This window comes from Trachemys scripta, chromosome 10 (assembly GCF_013100865.1).
Source record: "Trachemys scripta elegans isolate TJP31775 chromosome 10, CAS_Tse_1.0, whole genome shotgun sequence".
Taxonomy (NCBI): Eukaryota; Metazoa; Chordata; order Testudines; family Emydidae; genus Trachemys; species Trachemys scripta.
This window is the reverse complement of record NC_048307.1, coordinates 78,000,486-78,022,474: the sequence shown is the minus strand read 5'-3', so window position 1 is coordinate 78,022,474 and position 21,989 is coordinate 78,000,486. Positions and strand designations below refer to the sequence as shown.

General features: G+C 43.1%; 1 protein-coding gene across 6 annotated transcripts in view; it reads right to left on the bottom strand.

Annotated features, from left to right (window-relative positions):
• ASB7 (ankyrin repeat and SOCS box containing 7) overlaps positions 1–21,989 on the bottom strand; it is a 41,148-nt gene that overhangs the window by 18,913 nt on the left and 246 nt on the right. The window contains exons 2-4 of one of the 6 annotated variants that reach the window (XM_034784352.1): positions 19,679–19,880; positions 9,687–9,790; positions 6,182–6,442 (exon numbers count right to left, since the gene is read on the bottom strand). In XM_034784352.1, the coding sequence (XP_034640243.1) occupies positions 6,182–6,392 (211 nt within the window). In that variant the 5' untranslated portion in view covers positions 6,393–6,442; positions 9,687–9,790; positions 19,679–19,880. The remainder of the gene's footprint in view (positions 1–6,181; positions 6,443–9,686; positions 9,791–19,678; positions 19,881–21,989) is intronic. The other 5 variants (XM_034784354.1, XM_034784356.1, XM_034784353.1 and 2 more) reach the window with 5 other exon arrangements.

Sequence of the window (21,989 nt, the reverse complement as noted above, 5' to 3'; positions counted from 1 at the left end):
ATTCCACTCCTCACTCCTGGACACAGAGACACATCCCTTGCACCCCAAATGATTTTTCACAAGTCTTTCCTCACATGCATTTAACATCTTACTTTTAGCCAGCTAACTGGACTATGGAGCCTGTCCCACTACCATTCTTACCCAGCTGGCAAGGCTGCAAAGGGTAATCTCCCTCCGCTTTCACCTATGTGCATCACTTCGTAATGTGCTCAACTTCTACCAGTCTACAGCTTGGAAACCTGAGTCCATTTCCTAACCCAAGTCTCCTGGCTTATAAAGAGAGGTGCTGTCCACAGGGAAGACCAGCCTTCATTTGACACCATCACATTATGCATTTCTACTGTGCAAAATCCTGACAGCCACATTGCTGCATTCTGACACTTCACTCATTGCATTTTCCCCATCCAAACAGTGTTTGAAGAAGAAGGGGTGCAGACAGGAGTATGATGGAGTGACCTTTCTTCCAGAAGGTCAGAGGACAGAACACAGCTCCCTCTGGAGGCTGTCAACACCTCTTCCAATGTTGGGTGTTGTATGTGTTGCTCGGGATAAACACACGGGTTCCCTCATCCCCTACCACACACCCACCCACACACACGGGCAACTGTGTGTTCCTCATCCTTAGCAGCATGGGGAGTAAGATAACAAGCCCAATCTCAAATTCCAACCTACTGTGAAGGTACAAGTGGAGTTTGCAATATGATATGGCAGCAAGTTAGGTCAATGTAATGCTGGGTTAAATATACAGAGGAATCCAGTCACAGAATGGAGAAAAAAAAGTTCTGCTTTATATGGGTCTCAAGTGCCCACACCTGGAATCAGTTATGGACATCACCTCACCAGAAATACTGACAATTAAGACAGAATTCAGAGGAGAGCAACAAAAGTGATGAAGGAGCTTGAGAGGTTGTTTTGTTTTTTTTAAATATAAAAACAGGAAAGATTAAGAGAGCCAAATAAGCATAGCATGGCTAAGCAATTAAAAACGGAGCAGTGCGGGGAACAATCCACAAAGGAACGGGAAGTATTATTGCCTGAGGTAAGTAAAGGGGGTAACTTGACATAATGAGATGAAATTAAGGACAAGTTTAGATTATATATCAGGACAAAATTCCTTAGTCAGCTGTATAAGACAGTGGAATAGTCTCTCAACAGAAGCAGCAGAAGCCTGAGTACTTGAGAAGTTTAAAAATGAAACTGGTCAAAGATAACTGCAGTGAGCAGTCCTGTTTTGGCAGGAAGCAACTGGTATCTTTCCCAACCTGCTCTAAAATAGAGTCCACACCACTGCAGAGTCAAAAAAACAAAGATATTAAAAATATCAATGATCAGCTGAAAAAATATTCTTCCCTGGATCAGCTGCTCCTAGACTTCCTAGCTTCAGACTGCTCAGACAATATTCTAGGTCAGTGGTTCTCAAAGCCAGTCCGCCGCTTGTTCAGGAAAGCCCCTGATGGGCCGGGCCAATTTGTTTACCTGCTGCATCCGCAGGTTCGGCCAATCGCAGCTCCCACTGGCTGCAGTTCGCCGCTCCAGGCCAATGGGGGCTGCAGGAAGCAGCGCAGGCTGAGGGATGTGCTGAACCGCGGCCAGTGGGAGCCATGATTGTCCAAACCTACGATGCAGCAGGTAAACAAACCGGCCCGGCCCGCCAGGGGCTTTCCCTGAACAAGCAGCGGCCCTAGTTTGAGAACCACTGTTCCAGATCCTCTCTCAAATCATTCCCACTCCATTCTGTTTGATCCATTCTATCCGATCCATTCTATCCATCAAGCCACCTGCTTAAAAACCTAACAGGTTATGGTGTACCTGTTACAGTAATGTAATAAGTCTATTCTATCTCTATTTCTAGACTCACCTAAATTAGCACTAGCAGCGTTTTTGAATTAACACCATTGCCTCTCAAACAAGGCCACCCTTTTGTAAGTGTTTCTTCCCCCTCTACCTCCAATCCAATTAAATTACTCCTAATTATATAAAGGCCAACCAAGAAGTAGCAAACTATGTAAGAGATATCACTGGAAAAAGTGAAGGAATCCAATCAATTGTGTAAACAAGCCACATGACTTAAGCTTTATGAAAGCCAATACGATGGACAGCACCATATGGTAATGATATTTTAATTCCCGTTAATATTATGGGTTTTTACTGGACCACTGGTACCAATTTTCTACTCAATTAAGTAGTCAGATCATTAAAAACAAACAAACCGAAAAGACTGCCCATTATTGTTAAGAAAGTGCTTTGCTGCCATCTTGTGGACAAACTATTATGAGCTGCACATTGGGAGGATCAAAAGCACTAAGGTTTTTTCCATTCCTACCATCCCACAATAAAATTAACATTGTGAAATTGAAGTCAAATGTATAACCCTGTTCATTCTAGGTTCCTCTCTTTGCACTGTTCCCTTAAGTAACTGTCCAACTCTGGAGGGCGAGTTCTGTTGTAAGGCAACTGGTCATAAATCTGGAAAGAATCTGTTTGAAGACCCGTTGTGATGTGTTTCCTCTTTCCCCTTCATTCCCCCACCAAAAAGTCCCAGGACTGTTACTAAGAGCAGGTCTACACTTAAAATGCTGCCGTGGTGCTGTGTGGCTTCAGTGAAAATGCTACTATGCCGACAGAAGAGCTTCTCCGGTTGGCATAGTTATTCCACCTGCATGAGAAGTGGTAGCTATGTCGACGGGTAGTTATGTGTACTCCTGTTATTCCAGGCTTGCTTCCTTCCAGAGACTTACCCCTAGCCACAAGATTCAGAAATACTCATCACAGTGCTGCCTGCATAGGATTTCCTAAGGCAATACTGGCAACAAGGAAGGTTCAAGAAATGCACTAATCTTGTTCCACAAAGATACATCAATCTAGGTGAACAGTATTTCACACCGTCTAGTTTCTCCTAGATTCTGTAAGGAATTACTAGATTTAGATATGGTGTAGTCAAATTTTCATAGAATAGAAACTCCTTTAGGTCACTTGCTACTCTGGATTTTCAGCAGTTTTCTTAACAAATTCCTTTTGGTTTCAATGAGTCTTATCACCATTACTTTGGTACACATAACCAAACAATGTCTTTACTCGCCTCGTGTATTACTGGGATATAAAACACATAAGAGAGCTAACTGCTATGCACCCTAAAGATCCTAGCTGGCTAGGATTCAGAGGGTTGTGCATTAGCACAGCATAATTCTTCCCCTAATTTACTGCACACACAAGATGGCTTAGCATGAAATTTGGAAAGCACAAATATACCAGAGGGAAAAATTTTGCACTGGCTGGAACAGATGACTTCTCTAATTTTCTATGATTCTGTGAACCATTCTGCCCCTCTCACTTTCCTGTTCTGCTCCAGTGGAACCACTGCTCCTTGCTGCTTGGATTGCTCTTGCAGATTCCGTTTGTCATCATGTTTTCATTATACTGAAAAAGAGCGGTTGGAAGACCCACACCTCTGAGGAATCCAAACTGTCTGTGAGCTATACTTTCTCCACTCTCCTTGCAGACTAAGTCTCTCCACTGCTCTACCATGCCATCAAATTCCTAAGAAATACCTTGCAACTCTGCTGATCTGGTATATTCTCTTTGCATTTGGTTGCTCCTTCTGCTGGTTTCATCTTTGTGTCTCGGCCAAAGGATTGGCACGAATAAAGGAAAACACTAACATACAATTCACTCTATATACAACTAACACCCTGACGAGCTGGATGGTTTACTAGCTGATACAATGGTCAATCTAATTCTAGATGACCAACTCCCACACTGTTAGAGTCTCTTCCGCTTCAGGTGCCTAGTTACTCAACTTTCCAATTCCTCCGACTGCATTCTACACTGCTGCCAGCACTACGCTATTTCATTACAGATAATTCTTACCTGGCTTATTAAAAGCAATAAATGAAAAGGGGAAAATAGCAGCCAGTCAGTAGCATTTGTAGGAAAATTGTTATAAGAAGATGTACTGAAAATGAAGACAAGTTTACAGAGCTTGTAAATCTGGAAAGAAAGTCAAATTTATAAGATTGCGAAGATATTTATATATCTCAAATCAAGTACTTGAAAACTGGGAAATGCCAGATTGAGGGTTGCCCGTGCAACTTCAATTCTGACTCCTAAGTGTGGCATTTTCTAATTTTAAATTGCTTTACTTTGCAACCTAAACAACATTCTTTTAAATGTAGTTTTTATATGTAATATATATGTATGTGTCAAATAATGCAACACAAACTAGGGGCCTGATCTCATTCACTGTTACTCATGTGAGTAGTTTTTATTAAATCAATCAGATGGTTCATGTGAGTTTCTATGGGATGGGAAGATAGTAAAAATTTAGCAAACTATCTGTCTGATTTATGAACCGTGTTAGGGAGTTCAGGAGTTCCATCCAGCCCTTCTATGCCAGAGAGAAAGTTTAATGGGGCAGCGCTCTGACTGGGGATGTGGCACGCCCATCTCTCCCACTCTGTATGTTGTTCAGTGCAAGGACAACAAGTTCAATCCACTGACCTCTAAAGTCTAGGAGTTTTGGTAAAAGACTAAAAGTAAGGAGTGCTTTCTGTCCTAAGTACTATGTACATTTGCTCTATTATTAGTGATGTGCTTTGCCTCAACTACCTTTAAGTGACTCAAGAAAAAGTGCTTCCTTAAAAGGCTTCCATATTTTGACAAAAGTCATTAGGAGTGATATTTACCTTAAACTTTACTTCTATTGATTCTCTCTTACACCGTATATACTCGATCATAAACCGGTTCGTTTATAAGCCAACCCCCCCCCCCCCCCCCCCGATGGATGAGTAAAAATGGAAAATTTTTATAACCTGTTCATAAGCTGACCCTATAATTCAGGGGTCAGCAAACTTTGGCTCCCAGGTTTATTGGTTTATTTACCTCGAGAGTCCGCAGGCATGGAGGTAAACCCTAAGTAAACAAAGTGTCCTGACACGCCAGCTGCTTACCCTGATGGGCTGGGACAGCAACTGGTGGGGAAATTTTTTTGGGGGGGAAGCTGGGAGTCAGGGGAGTAACCCCTGTGACCACCCCCCCAAAGACTCCCACACTCCCCCCAATCCCCATCCCATCCCTTCCCACCTTATCTGGGGGGGGCCAGGGGAGGAGGTCTCTGACCTGGCTGGAGCTGCTCCAACCGGCTGGGCAGCGCGGCTGCAGTCTGCTCCAGCGGGCCAGACCAGGCGGCGCGGACGCAGCATGTTCCAACGGGCTGGGCCAGGTGGCATGGCTGCAGCATGCTCTGGCGCTGTGGCCACAGCCTGCTCCAGGGGATGGGGCCGAGCGGCATGGCTGCAGCCTGCTAACAGCCTGCCAGTCCCGGAGCTGCAACTGCTTTGGAGGCTGCGGAGAGAGCAGCGTGGCTGGAAGCGGAGGAACTCTGGCCCCGCCTCTTCCCTTCTGGCTATGCTGCCTCTCCTTGCTCCCTCTGTTGGGGGGAGGGGCTGCGTCCCACCTCTCTCTTTATATTCATAAGCCGACCCCCTTCTCTGGCACTTCCCTTTTTTACTAAAAAATTTGGCTTATGAACAAGTGTATACAGTACTATGCTAACCAATTGCTTGTCTTTGATGTTTTACCCTTTCAAATCAATAGTTACAAATATGGCCTTGTCTTCACTCTGAAAAGAGGAGCATGCGTAACTCAAATTAGCTAACTTGAGGTAAAATCCTAGTGAAGACGAGGCAGTTTATAATTTTCACATGAGTTATTCGAAGATCAAGTTAAAGTCTATGGGAAAGCCTAGTCTTTAAAATGACCTACTGGCTCAAGTTAGAACGACAAACTGCTTTGTGTTCAGCACTTACTAGGATTTTATCTACAGTTTGCTAACTCAAATTAAGAGCACATCTCCCTTGTAGTGCAGACAAGGCCTACAAAAGGTGCCATAAATTCTCTTACTTTCTATCTAGCTCTTCCCTACTCACCTACTTTTATAACTGCTTATTCATTTTGATAATTGCTCCCTGGCAATTTTGAGAACTAATATAAAAGGCTAGATACTTTGCCAGCTCATTCATGGAGACAACATCCAAAACAAGTAGAGTGGAGACAGAAACAAAGCACCACTCCCAAGAAACAAATGAGGCAAACGAGAAAGTTACTTCAGAAATAATCTGATACCAATCTGGAAATGGAAGACTTTTGAATGGAACCCAAGACCTTTTATTTCTGTGCAACTCACCTCCGTGTTCAAGAAATACACGAACACATCTCTCTTTCCCTCTTGCTGCAGAGAAATGAAGCAAGGTCCAGCCATTGGCATCTCGACCATTTGGAGAATAGCCCTGTTCCAACATCTTGCGCACGGTGTGAACATCCCCAGCAGCTACTGCAGCCTGAATCTGCAACTCTTCCTGTAGTTCAGGGTTCCTCCGACAGTGATGGTGTAACATCCTAGCTGAGTCTGCTTCTTACAAAAGTGTCATGCAGTCACACTAGTCACCTTTAATCAACATAGAGCATACATAAATTAGAACAGGGACTGAAAAAGAGAAGATACCTAAAAAAAAAAAAGTCAAGAACACTTGTTAAAAATGACACCAGGCAACAATTCTTGTAGTACACACTCAAACTAAGACCATTATAATCACAGGATCAAAGACAGTCAGACACAAAGACTAGGGAAGAGAGATAGCTGTAGGGTTTCTAATTTTTTCATCCCAACAGAAAGGGATACTTATACATTTTGGGATGCTTTTAACATTGTACAAAGTTCTTTTTACTGCAATGGCAGTGTATAAGAGTGAATAATCAACAATGAGTGAGGTTTAAAAAAAACCACCTCTCTTAATGACTAAACTTCACGCGATGGTCAATGCTTGCAATTCTGGAGATATCATGCTAACTATACCTAAAGTAGAAGAACATATTAAGTACTTTATGGCATTGGCAGAGAAACAGACAAGATAATCTACTAGGTCTTTTTGCCTTTTTTCCCCCCCACTTAGAGATGTGTGTGTTACCTACAAGATCTACAAGTTTACATAAATGAACACATCATTTGATTTAGTTTATCTTCTCATGTGACCTACCTAACAGGAATGTTAGGATGACTGTGCAGTACTTAAACAATATATGTAAGCATTACATTAATTCCTGATTAGGGCCAGGAATCTGTTATGATTTTAAATTGTGAAATCCTTATTATTAACCAAAATCTGTAAAGAACCTTCCTATTGTGAGGGTTCGATATAAAGATAAGATTATGAAAGATCATGAACACAGAACTACTGTTAGTATACCCATTGAAATAAATTATTAAAACTCCAATAAAGGGCTTAAAGCTGCTTATAGGACATTTAAGAGATAATTCTCTCAATGAGTTTCCTGTACTCTCATTGGCCACCCATTTTCTACTATTCCAGATATAAATACAGTTGAGAGAAAAGTGAGAATGTCAAACATTGCCATGCTTTCTATACAAGGGCCTTGATATTTAGTCTTTTCTCAGTAAGGTTATGTCTGTTACAAGAAGTTATTGCTAATGTGCAGGCTGCCTACAGAACTATCTGTAGCAAAGAATGTGGAAAGAAAGAGTATATGAGATGTACTCAGAAGTTACAAGTAGCCGCCTAGATACAGATGAGATTTAGAAATAACAGGTATGTTCCTATTTTGATAGGCATATGATTAACTAAAAAGTTCACACAAAAGCTGTTCGAAGGAAGCTACTTTCTGAGTTTGCTTATGATTTCTTCTACTGTGGCATTATTTAAGAATATATAAGAATTTTCAAGTGTTTTTAAAGAGGGAACATGTTGGATATTTCCCTCCCATTTGAAAATGCTCCCCTGGGATAATACTGGTCACTAAAGAGGATACCAGAGCTCAAGTATTTAAGAACTGCTTATACTAGTTTCCTTTAATGTGCTGAGCATAGAGTAACAGATGTTTTCAATTAAAGGCGTTAATAACATAAGCTCACTATGGTGAAGAGTTAAAAGCTACAAATTAATTCCCAATTTCTTAAAACAGTAGGATTTCAAGCATAAAGTAACCGACCCATGGAATAAATGAACAGGGTAAATGATGGATTGGGAGTAGAATGCAATTAAGAATTTTTAGAAACTTTTTCCGCAGAACGAGTAGGATGAGAATATAGTTGGGAAGTGGGGCAAGAGCACATGAAAGGAGGTTTTGAATCAAAGAATGCTGGGATTTGGGGCTATTAGGTTTGATAGTCTTTCCCCTCAAATCCCTGTAATGTCTGCCATGTTTCCCATCCTCTATTCTACCATGATTACTTTATTTCCTTCTTCCAGTTCTTCCTTTTTTTCTGTCTCAACTCCCCCACTTTAAAAAAAGCAGGTGTTTAGTAGTACGTACTATATTGTCTGTGCTTATGGTAAGAAGAGTGGTTATGAAAAAACACCACCTGCTTACTCTGTCCTGGCACGTATTCAGAATCAAATCTGCTTAATCTGGTGACAAAGGGCCTTATCCAAAGCCCACTGAAGTCAATGGAAGTCTTTCCATTGGGCTTTAGATCAGGTTCCAAGCCATTTTTTTTCCCCTTTTATTTTTTTAAACTCCACTTAGCACTTCAGAGCCAAGTCACCTCCCAGAGAGAGAACTGGTTTCTGCCCTGGATCACATATCAACAGTAGTGTTAATGAAGATTGAACTGCAGGGCCAAATTCTTCCCTTCATTACATTTGTGCAAGTCTACTGAAGAAACTGACTAGCATATCACCACTCAAGGTTTTTCATGAGCCGCGGTGGGGGGGGGGGGAGAATACATGCAGCTTGGCGCTCTGATCTGAGTTTGAATTTGCAAAACTGGAAGTTATTAAAACTTGTTACTCAAAATGAGGATGTATGTTACGGAAATCACCAAAATGGCATCATACATCACCATTTCTACAGTATCTCTTGGCAGAGGAGCAGCACTTTTAGGTTACATTATCCCAAGATAGAGGAGTACCATGCTAGTCACTCAAACACTACAGAAACAGGTACTTTGGGAGAGAAGGGGAGGAAAGAAATGGGAACCTCTCTTTAAGGAATCAGCACTAAGTTTCCAAATATCTTTTAAGGCAGCTGGATAAGAAGTAGAGATCCTTATCATGCTGCTGGAGTCTCAGCTGGTGGGAATATTTGTAATGCAGTGTTATAAAAAGCTGGCACTGGCCCCACACACTGCTTGCAGCCAGCGAGTATTATTCAGTTTAGCTAGACCAAACACATGCAGGGTAGAAAGACAAATTAAATCATTGGCAGCTTCTTTTACCACTTGTAGAGCCTTTACACTTGCATTTCATCCCCTCAACCAGTACTGAAACTCAGATTATGCCATGTTAGAGTAATAAACATTTTGAGGTTTCAGGACAGCTGTAAACACACCAATTTGGAAACTACTTTAATTTTAACTTCAAAAGTTCTTTCAAAATCCTTGTTTAGGGTATCAAACTTTGCAGTGGGAGAGAGGGCTAATGGAAGCCTTGAGCCATTTGGCATTTAATATTTGCAGTTATAGTTAATCTCCCTTATAACAGAATTGTATGTGGGTGGATTACCACAAATTGGCTTTCTTCATGCAAGTAAAAGCGGCAAGAAAGGGACATAAGATGTACCTGGAAATTCCCACTTGCCATGATTTGTACAGCATCATGCAAACAGATGGCAAAACAAATTAATTGATTTGCAAGTACAGCATGGATGAATTCAATCCATTCCTGAAATATTACCTTACAGGAAGCTGTCGCTGTTTTTGATGTGTGTTTTACTCTTCATGTTCCTCGTTATACATAATCTTGTGTGCCCATATAACATTTCAAACAAGCTGCTACCCCTTCAAAAGAATAATATATTCTTGTTAGATACAAAAATAGATTAAACAGAAAGGGTCTGTCTGCTTTTACATTGCACCTGGTTTGTAACCTCATGTCATCATAATGCTGTTATGCTAAAAGAGGTACCAAGTGTCAGGTCAGTTCTTATAAGATGTCTATCTGTTATGACAGATAGTCTGTTGGTTGCCCAGGTTGGAGTTCACTTTGATTCACCATCAGTCAGTCTTCCAGGGTATTTTTGTCCTGGTGGAGGGGAAGAAAACAATAGAGAATTTTTTTTGAAAAGTATGAGTGTAGGTAGAAGTTTCTCTCTTCCCCCAGTAAATTGAAGAGTGAAAAACTAAGTTGAATTCTCTCCTGGTGATTCCACAGGGGAAGAAGAAATCCTCCTCACTCCCAGCTGTGGAATATGAGCAGATGCAAATCCAGCCTAAGGGCTAAAGTAGGCTCTACTGCTACAGTTCCATGCACCCACCCCAACAGGATGTAGAGTCTGAAAACAACTGGAGGACAAATTTAGCCCCTCCCTCCTAGCTACCACTGTTACCCACTGCCGAATTAGTTTTTACATGTTAGGACTTAAGGGATAAACCATTCTTTTTAGGTGCAATATCTGCATCTTCTTTCCCACTTCCCCTCCCAAGATTCATTTTGTCCCAGTTCACAGCCTCATGGGCCTATTATTTAATATGGTTCAGCACATAAGTGCAATATCAATGCTTTGTCTGATCGGAACCTTTGCAACACCTAAATTCCTGGAATCATAACTAAACCAAGGCTTTGCCTCTTCAAACTTTCCTGAACATACTTTGGGGATATTTTTATTAAACAAACCCAAAACTCAACTTCTGAAAGCGTTACAGGATCAATATGCCCACTAAAAGGGCAATTCACTTGACTTGGACGTCATTAAGCACTGCTCTCTCCCTGATTTCTCTATTGCTGAGTTCTCCCCTCTGACCATCAGCTCCTCCCCTCCCACACAATACCCTGTCAATCTGCCTTTCTGAGACTTTCAGTTCATAGACACTGATGAGATTTCATCTTCTCTCAGCACTCTGCTTTCTTCCTTCCATTGATCTGGTTGTCAATTCTCTCCATACGTCATTCACACCCCTTGACTCTTTTGTCTCTCTTTCCCATAGCAAGGTCCACCCTGTCAACCCCCAGCTCTGGCTCATCCCCACCCTCCACCTTCTCTTCTACTGCTCTCCTACTGTGGAGCATCTCTGATGAAAATTCTGTGACAAGGCTACAAATTCCACTAAAAATTCATTCTCTTCTCTTTCAGTTCTGCCATCTTCTGAGCTAAACAACTCTATTTCTCCAACTCAGTGAATCCCATGCCCACAATACTAGCCACCTTTTCCTCACTCAAAACCTTCCCTTCTCCTGCCTCCACTTCTCTCTTGAAAATTTCTTCCAACAGAAAGTTGACAAAATATGAGACTTTTCCCATCTGCTCATCCTGCCTTCCCTTCTCCTACAACTCTCTCCTCTTTCTTCCCTGTCACAGATGCAGAAGGTTTGTCATCTGCTCACTTCCTCTAACTCAACTTGCTCCAATGACCACATCCCAGCTCCTGAACTCCCTCGCGCCCACTCTCATTCCCTCGCTTACTCTTCTCTAACCTCTCATTCTTCTTTGGCTCTTTCCCTTCACAATACAAGCATGCTTTAGTTTTTCCCCATCTCAAAAAACCCCCACCCGCCTCTCCAACTACTGCCCCATCTTCCTTTCATCTAAGCTCATTGAACACTCTGTCCACAAATCACTGTTTGGAGTTCCTCTCCTCCAGTTCCATCCCAGACACTCCCCAATCCAACGTCTGCCTCTTGCACTCCACTGAAACCACTCTCACCAAAGTCTGATCCTCTTGCTCCAGTCAGCCACTTCTGACACCATTGACCATGCTCCTCTTCTTGAAATTTCATCCTTCCTTGGCTTCTGTGACTCTGCCAAGTCCTGGTTCTCCTCTTAGCTCTTTAATCTCTCCTTCAGCATGTCCTTCAAAGGATCCTCCTCATTCCCCATTTCTGTGACGGCCCCACTGGGCTCCTTGGTTCCCTTCTCTTCTCCCTCTACACCTTCTCTCTGGTTAACCTCATCCAAAAACATGAATTCAACCACCACCTCTACTCAGACAACTCACAGGTTGTCTACGCCAAACTTGTCTTTCAGTCCAAACTAAAATCTCAGCCTGTCTCTCTGACACCTCTTGTCGATGTCTAGCTGTCAGCTCCAGCTCAACATAACCAAAATAGAACTCTTAATTTTCCCCTCAAAGTCTTCTCCATTACCTCCCTTTCTCAGTCACTGCAGACAACACCAACAGCCTGCCTATCACTTTGGCCCAAAACCTGGGAATCATTTTCAATTCTGGCCTCTCTCCAGGTCCTCATATCCAAGCTATGTCTAAATCAGGGATTAGCAATCTTTGGCACACAGCCCTCCAGGGTAAGCCCCCTGGCGGGCCAGGCTGGTTTGTTTACCTGCCGCATTCACAGGTTTGGCCGATTGCGGCTCCCACTGGCTGCGGTTCGCCGCTCCAGGCCAACGGGGGCTGCGGGAAGAGGCGCGGGTCACCGCTTCCCGCAGCCCCCATTGGCCTGGGATGGCGAACCGCGGCCAGTGGGAGCCGCAATTGGCCGAAACTGCACTTGCGGCAGGTAAACAAACCAGCCCGGCCCACCAGGGGGCTTAACCTTTGGCACACGGCCCGCCAGGGTGCCGATCCCTGGTCTAAAGCTTACAGATTCCTTCTGCATGACATCTCTAAGACATGGCCTTTTCTAGCCATTCACCCAGCTAAAACCTTTGTCCAGGCTCTCATCATCTTACATCTCGATTACTGTGACATACTTCTCTCAAGCCTGGACAAATGCAACCTTGCCCTGCTCTCATCCATTCAGAATGCTAGAAAGATCATTTTCCTAATCTGTCACTTTGACAATGTCATATCTCTCTTTGCATCCCTCCACTGGCTTCCCCGTCTCTATCCGATCAAACAAAGCTACTTGTCTTCACTTTCAAGGCCCCTCACAGCCTATCCCCATTCTACCGACCATTTCCCCCATTCATTATCAAGATGTTAACTCCCCCTTCCGACTGACACATGATGCCAACCTCCATTAACCATTTTTTACATTTCCAAACAAGCTCCTTCTTGGTTCTCCCATGCTGTCCCTCATGCTTGGGAGGAGTTCCCCATGAACATCTGCAAAATGAACACGTTCTCCTTATTCAGAACTGCTCTTTGTCCGTGATGCCTACAAAAAGTTTGCCAATGGCTAGGCTGCTGTGTGCTGAGCAGGGCCGGTGCAACCACTTAGGCAAACTAGGCGGCCGCCTAGGGCGCCTAGTGGTTGAGGGCGCCTAAAAGCCCGCTCAGGCAAGGAGGTGGAGTGGAGGTGAGCTGGGGCGCGGGGAGGGCCGCCCGCAGTAACGGGGGGGGGGGGGAGAGGGGTTGCACAGGGGAACTGCTCCCCGCCCCAGATCACCTCCACTCTGCCTCTGCTGAGCACACAGCCCCCGCTCTTAGTCTCCTCCAATCGGCACCACAAGCCTGGGAGGGGAGGAGAATTAGAGCAGCGCTGGCGTGCTCAGCAGAGGAGAGCTGGGGTGGGCTCCCCGGGCGGGGTTAGCTGCCGCGGAGAGGGCTCCTCGGGCCGGGTTAGCTGCCGTGGAGGGGGAGTTTGCAAGGGGGGGTAGCTGCTGTGAGTGGGGGGCTCCCCAGGTGGGGGGGAGCTAGCTGCTGTGGGCGGGGCTCCTCGTGTGGGAAGGGCAGGTGGGCATGGTTAGCTGCCACAGTGTGTGTGTGTGTGGGGGGGGGATTAGCTGGGTGGGGGGGATGGCGCAAGGTGGAAGTTTTGCCTAGGGCGCAAAACTTCCTTGCACCGGCCCTGGTGCTGAGACCACCATCTTTCATGCTGACCAATACGGTTTCCTTGGTTTTTTGTGCTCCCCACGTGTCTGTATCCACCTGTTGTTGCTGGTCTTATACATAGATTGGAACCTCTTCAGGTCAGGGACATCTTTTTGTTGTGTTTGTATATAGCCTAGCACAATGGGGTCCTGGCACATGACTAGGGCTTTTAGGCACTATAGTAATACAAATGCATATTAAAAGCATCAATTGTTCCACTGTGTAGCAGATCATATAAAACAAAGACCTTGGCTCTGTTTCTTGTATTGTGCCACTGAGCTGGACCAAAATAGTTACAAGAGATGTGCAATTTAGTTGCAGAAACTTTTAACACAGCAAGATTAAATTTTTGCATTTTAAAAGTAGCTGAGGGGGGAAAAAAAACAACTCAATCATTCACTATATTTTTGCCTTTCAATGCATAAAAAGCATCACAACTAGAGAGATGATCACAGACCCTGCTCAAAGTTGCAGTGCAATGACCTAATTCGATCACATTTCTAAACTTGTTTGTGCATCACTGATCAGCCACTAGTTCTCTTTTTGTTTTTGCGTGATTTTCACTTTAAAAATCCACACATTTTCTATTAGCTGATATAAATTAGAACTGCACTGATTTCACAGACTAGAGGCAAGGTAACAGCTTTCTCCACTAAAAAAACCAAGCTTTTTTAGCCAGAGGAAAATAAGATGCATATGGCAAAAGTAAGATCTGCAAACTTAATGAAGAGTGATTTTACTGAGTGCAATAACTTAAGTTCACATATTAAAAGGATTTACAAGTGTTGATTAAAATACTTCAGCAGACTAGCAGATTATATCAGAAATAGAATGGTAACCAAAATCTGGCAAATTTGTCTTGATTATCCACCAATGAGTGCTCTAATGTTGTTGCAGAGCTTATAATTTGAGAATTTTCTACATGAATGTGTTCTGTATTAAATAAGGAAGGAACCTAAATGCAAATGCTATGTGGAAAATTCTGACATCTCTTATTAGGTTTTCCCCTTACAGGAAGTTAGTGTTCATGAAAATGAGATCTGAGAGTAAAAGTTATTGAAGTGTCTTGTGCATCTAGATGGCAAAATAGGTAGCAATCATCCCCAGGCCATAAGTTTCTGCATCAGGCCTGTGCCTTATCTTATTGCTGGCACTTTAATACCACACTAACATGAGTAGTATACTATTATACAGGATATCACTATGTCCACACGAGACATTAACGCTAGATCCCGTCTGTCTCTTGTTGAAGTTAGATATCCAATAGCACTTTATTCTCTATTATCTTAAAAAAAAAAAATCATGACCAATATTCTCTCCTCAGAACCCACTTGCCCATTACAAGACATTACCCAGCTAATATTGGCTAGTTCAAATGCCAATTGATTTACAATAAAAAGTGTCTATATTTGACAGTATATTTTGGACTTCTCATCACCCTTCAATTGTTGCTCATTTTCCTAGGCTGCAGTCTATTAAAGGCAGGGATTGCGTCTTTCTGCATCTACAATATCATTTGTGTTCTTGAACCAGTATGTCCGTCGGCCCACACGGTTTCCAGCAGCTCCCATTGGCCTGCAGCAGCGACCCGCGGCCAGTGGGATCCGCGATTCAGCTGAACCTGCGGACGCCGCAGGTAAACAAACCGGCCCAGCCCACCAGGGGCTTTCCCTACACAAGTGGCAGAACAAGTTTGAGAAACACTGGGCTAGGGTATTCTTCACTTCCCATCTTAAGCTGTTGTGTGGCATTGCTACGCACTGTTAAACAGCTGTTGTGTTGTTACACTCCACAGGTGGCTGCATTTCAATGGTGGGTGAAGTACCTACCTATATGTTTATCTACGTCACAAAGGTTTTGTAAGGATTTTGTAAGAGGGGTGAAATATTGGAACAGCCTTCCGAGGGAAACGGTGGGGGCGAAGGACCTGTCTGGTTTTAAGATTAAGCTAGATAAGTTTATGGAGGGAATGGTTTAATGGGATAACATGATTTTAGTCAAAGGAACAGCGTGCCATGGCAGGTAAATAGTATGGCTAAATGGCTAAAGAGGGTCAGGCTGGAGAATCTTGCCTACGTGCTCGGGGTTTTACTGATCGCCATATTTGGGGTCAGGAAGGAATTTTCCTCCAGGGTAGATTGGCAGAGGCCCTGGAGGTTTTTCACCTTCCTCCGCAGCATGGGGGCAGGGATTGCTAGCAGGAGGATTCTCTGCTAATTGAAGTCTCTAAGCCACAGGATTTGGGGACTTCAACAGCAGAGTCCAGGGAAAGGGTAGGGACGGTTTTGTGGCCTGCATCATGCGGGAGGTCAGACCAGATGATCATAATGGTCCCTTCTGACCTTAAAGTCTATGAGTCTATGAGATTATTTGATGGGCTAGATTTGAAAGAATTGGTAAATTACATCTCCCTGCATAACTCAAGATCCCTGTGCTGGAGAAGAGGAAGGGTAGGCAGTGCTTCTTGCTGCTAATCAACCTCATGGTTCCTGCCAAGGAAATGGGCAGCTTTAACTGCTGCTGGAGTTCCACTATTAGAAGCACCTGAGAGGAATCCAAGGCCATAAACCCTTCCCTGACAGGGCCACAACGGCCCTTATGGCTCCCTTTGTATACGGAAGATTGTAGCAGTTTTGTGCAGCTGCAACCTCTTCCTTCAGAATCTCCACAAGAGTTCAAACCGACAGACTGTAAGGTGAATCTGGCTCAGTCTGCCAAGTGTTTTGAGATGCTTAGACAGCCGGTGTAAGGCCTATACACTCCTCTTAGGTCCAGTGGTGCAATTCTTATTTACTTCAGAGAGAGGGGTGGGGGGGGCAAGGATAAAATTGACATGAAAATTTGGCCTGAAGGGCCAAGCACAATTCTGAGCAAATGTAAATTTACATGACATGATACATACATAATTTTAACATGCCACTCATTAAAAAAAAAAAAAAAAAAAAAAAAAAAAAAGAAAAAGACGATTCTTTGTATACAAATTTTTCATGGGCATAACTGCCTCCAAGAAATCATAATCAAATTAAAGCTGCTTGTAATTTCCCATGGAACTGACGTGAACATGTGACTTCTATCATTTAAATAGCTGAAGTGACATTTCAATGAGAATCAACAAGTAGAGAGAGAATATTTTGATAAACTGAAATATCCAATCATTCCTAGAATACTTACAACACAGCTGATGCTGAATAAAAATAAGCAGCATTTATATAACCTGTTTCACCATCCAAAGATTTCAACTAAAGATTTATATTTGCTCAGAGTCTCATTTTAGAACATCCTAAAAACTTGAATGGAAACAGTACAATGGACCACTTGGGTGGATAACACAACAGTTTTTAATTCATAATACAATTCTGGAAGCTAATGCTGAGGGCTCAACAATGGAAGACCGTTTCAGTCAGCAAGTCTTCCAGTTTCTAAGAGTCCACCATAAGAAAAACAAAAAAGGTAGTTTTATACAACTAGAAAGCACAACAGAAAAAAATCTATTTATCCTGTAAGCCTACGTGCGCAGTCTTCCTCCTACCTAGGAAATAGCTGTACTTGTAGTACAGAGATCCTGATTTGGCCTTCAGTTTCTAACCCTGCTTCATTACTTGTCCCAACCACCAATGAAGTTTCAATTGTCAGCTAATTCCCTGATTGGTAGTGATCACATTCACAAAACTGTACTTGTCACAAACTTTGCTGAATTAGTATTTTATGTTAAAAAAGGAGCCCCACAAACAAAAATCAATGCTTGTTCATCGTATGAATGAATCCCAAAGAACTAAGGATTTGAACAAAAAATAAAGCACATTTATGCTGGAGGTTTGCACCAGCCTAGCAACATCAGTGAAATTACACTGGTGCAAGATTCCCTCATGTAGAAAAGCCCATGGGTGCACACTGAATATATGCAGCAAGCACATTCTATAGCAGTAAGCGTATGATTTTGATCGTACACCATAACCATGAATGACAGGTAACAGAGTACTTCCTCATTGTATTTTTCGAAAATCATCTTCTAAATCTTATTTGACTTGCATGGCTGTTAAGTTTTTGTTTAGCCATGGATATATAACAATTATGTTTGACCACGGGCAACATGCACTAAGAATCCATCTATACTAGGAAAGTGATCAATTGTTGACCAGTGTTGTCAGCAAAAAGTACAGCCTACCCACTCTGAAACTGGTGCTGAAAAAAATATGAGTGCTAGTGAAGACTGGGTCAAACCCTTTTCAACACATTTCAAAACGTGCAGTAGACACTAGCAGTATTGATACTTTATATAACGGTGGAAAAGCTTAGCCTCATCTAAACTTGCAATTTCAAGATTGTCTTAAGAGGATTCTTCAGAAAACCAGTGTCAACAGTGGGTCATTTTCCTAATATAGATAGACCTAGAAGCTATGCTATGTTACCAGTTAACTTGGATTATAACAATGATTTTAAATGTATTCAATTTGGTTTCCTTTTTCTCTATCACAATGCACAGCTCCTCTTAAGGTAAATGAAACGTATAAATGTTTTGAATAAGGAGAGGACATATTTAGATGTAGATTGACAATGAAAAGAAATATAACCAGGAACTCCATCAACTGGCGCATACTACGAAAGGGATGGTTCCAGAGTACTTCGGAAATCCTTTCCAATTATCATCTACAACTTTCATGTAAATCTGGTCTAGGCTTTAAGATGGGCCAATAACATCTTTCTCCTACTCATACCTTCTTCCATGTAGACCCCTACCCCTGAGCCACTCCTCTCTTTTTTTATCTCTTTCCTTCAAAAGAAACTTCCTCCTCACAACCACTTCCACTCTCTCAGCCTATCAAACTTACCCTTATTCTCATAGTAACAGTATTTGCACACAAACCACTGAATTCTCAAGACACATGCACTACTGACTGAAGCAGTCTCAATCTTATTGCTGCAATGCTCATATTCTCTATTTCCCCCCTGACTCTGTTCAATTCTTATTACCACTCTAACATTACTCATCATGTAATATCTATTTAGATTGCAAATAATTTGGGATAGGGGCATAGTATTATTTGTTTGTAAAGTACACTTATTGCCCTGTGCAATTAGCCAACCAACAACAGGAATGATTTCTATGCAAGAAGATTTTACTGCAAATAGTCCTGAAAATCATTTAAATAAGATATAAGCTCAAACACTCAATATCATCAGAAACAATGCAAATGGTTAAGTTACTTATAAATATCTAGCCAGAATTTCTGGCAGAAAAAATAATAAATTTAACAAAACTATATACTAAGGCAGCTTTATCTCTTCCAACTGTCACCCTCCCTTGTTTATCTAAACCCTTGTAAATCCTTTGCTATCAAAACATTTTTGAATTTGTGTAAAAACAAACACTTCCCAATAGCATTTTGAGTTGCAACGAACAATAACATTTGATTCTTCTGTGACTAAGTCTGCAAAGGCCAAGATACATCAAGAAGGTCTGAACTTGTAAACAATCAATTGATGGATTAGTATTCAGTGTTCACAAACTAATTGCAATACAATCTGCACACATACTCATTAAGAATTACAGACATAACTGTAAGTAAGCCATCAAAATGCATTTACTATAACCTATGTTAGTAATGATTCCCAATCACTGCAGTTACTATGGAAGGTTTCCTTTGTGTGTATAGGTTGGAAGTAAGACAAAGGGAGGGATGTATACAATGTTTATTTATTTTTAAATAAGGAGACCCAATTAACAATTGACAGGGAGTTTTTATAAAATTCTTAAAGAGACAAGCCACAAAAGATCTCGAAGCCGCAGCCCACAAAAGTAAGTAAATATGTGCTATATTTAGCAAATGATAATGCAAAACGCAGAACAATACACAGAGAAGGGAAGAAGTTCATTCCCGGTACTGCAAAGTTATTTTACTTTTTCAAGCCAAACAGCAATTAGTTTTTAGAGAAGGGGGAAACCTAATCTTGCATACTCACATAAATGAGTCACTAGAACCAACAAGAAAGGGTTCCACAAACATCCAGACAAGGGTGGACATGCAGAGATGGCCTGGGATATGAGAGAAGAGTGAAGGTGGATTATCACTTTTATATTGAGTACTACTTTCACTTTTTCTTACTGTCTGTATCGTCTCCTTCAGATTCACAGCTTGCAAGTCTCCCCTGAGGCAGCTTGAGCCTGAAAAGAGAGAGGTAGAACTGAGCTATGCAATGTTAGATGAATGAGAAGTGAAGGATAAAGGGTGTTCATGTCCAAAACACTGTCACGGTTGGAGTAGGGAGAATGGAGAGAGAGGAAGCAAAGGGTATTGCCACAAAGTGGAAATTGAAAAGGAGGGGTAATCCATAGAGAATATTTAGGGTTTGAATGGGGTTAGAAAAACAGCAGGATAGTCTGTCTCCTCAAAGTACAGTCTCATTGGGATTGACGTAAGGGACAAGGACCATTAAAGGGTGGGCAGAGAATAACCCACAAATCACAGCTTCAGAGGAATTAAAAGGAGCAGCAAGCGAACCACTGCCCTCCCCCTCCTCCCCAACAGCAGAGTCTCAGGAGCTCTGAGGAAGAAAGGTAGGACATGGGGAGAAGGTTAGCCACCAGACATGGTTTCGAGGTCTGAAGGCAGATGGCCCAGAACAGAATGTCAGGGTGATGGTGGGTGGTAAAAGAAATGGTAGAAACATCTGAGAGCAGAAAATGGGCTCAGGATGATAGTGCTTGTCTTTCCTAACCAAAATCAAGAACAGCATTTCGCAAATGCAGCCCCTGGTGGCCACATGCAGCCACAGAGGTTTTCTCGTGGCAACAGCCTCCTGGGCATTGATTGGGGAGGAGGGAGCAGCCCCTCCCCTGGGGCCACAAGGTTGGACCCTACCCCCACTCTGGAAACACAAAGGGCGGAGGAGCAGACATCCGGTGCGAGTTCCCTATCTTCCCGGGCGGGGGTGGTGGGGCTCGGGCTTCCGGCTTCAACCTTGGGGTGGTGGGCAGCAGGCTCTGTCCACTCAACAGCGGCTGTGAGCGGGCTCTGGCCATCGGCTACGACCATGTCTCTGGGCTTTGGCTGCACAGAGACAGGCTCCGTCCCCTAGCCACTGGGCTTCGGGCTCATCCCCCAATTGCCCCAGCCCCCATGCCGCCACCAGCCCTTCACCAATCCATCCCATCACCCCTGGCCCTACTACCTCCCTTCCCACTTCCCCATCTAAGGCTTAATTTGTCTCCCAGTTGCTAGGGTTGAGTAAGTGTGCTGTGGAAAGTGATATTTGTATGTTAATATCACTTTTCACTGCCTCCCAACTAGCTAACAAGTCTGCTGCTGTGAAAAGTGATATTAACAAACATACAAATATCACTATTCACAGAAGCAGACTTACTAGCTAGCATGTCTAAAAAAAACCACAACCAAAAAAAAAAAAAAAACAATAAAAGACAAGAACATGCAAAGCACCTTATTTGTGTTTCTATTCTATTTAAGTCCAGTAAAGAATAGAGAAAACTGTACATTGTTGTTATTATTGAGTCTGTTAAAAAAAACCTACATAAATAAATTACTATGATTTGGACATGGATTTTTCTATATTTTTTCCTAAAGTTAATTAAATATTTTAGAAAAATTGTCATAGTGGCCACCACCAAGAGTTAGTGACCACACTCTGAGGCCACCAAAAAATTTGTTGTGAGACCTCCGAGAGTGGGGAAGAGGGTGAAAGGTGGGGAGGGGAGCAATGTACAAAACAGAGTATTTCAAGGTATCTGAAAGGGGACAGTGGGGGCAGGGAAGGGTGAACCCCCTATAACTGAGTATCCAAGGAGGGATCAAAGGGGGAGAGGCATGGGGCAGATTTGTTCTTCTCCAAAACAGTCTTGGGAGGATAGTGGGGGCAAGGTATACAGTGGGAGGAGAGAAGTACGTCTCCTTCAAATGAGTCAGGGGGGTGAGGGCAGGTATGGAATGGGCTAGCCCCCTCTATAGCAGAGTCTCAGAGGGACCATGGGGCAGGGGGGATAGCCCTCCCCCTCAAGAGCAGTCTCAAAGGAACCATGGGGCAGAGCGGGGGTGAGCCCCCCCATACCAAAGTGTCAAAGGAATCACGGGGCGGAAGGGGGGGAGCCGCCCAAGACCAGTATCCAGGGGGATGGGGCTAATGACCCCCCAGCAGCCCTATGGGGCTGCAGTCTATTCCCCTCCCCCCACCCACAGCAAAGTCCCGTGGGAGTGGGCAGGGGGAGCAGCCCCTAGCGCGCAGCCTCGGGGCGGGCAGCGGGGGGGGGGAGGGGCGGGGG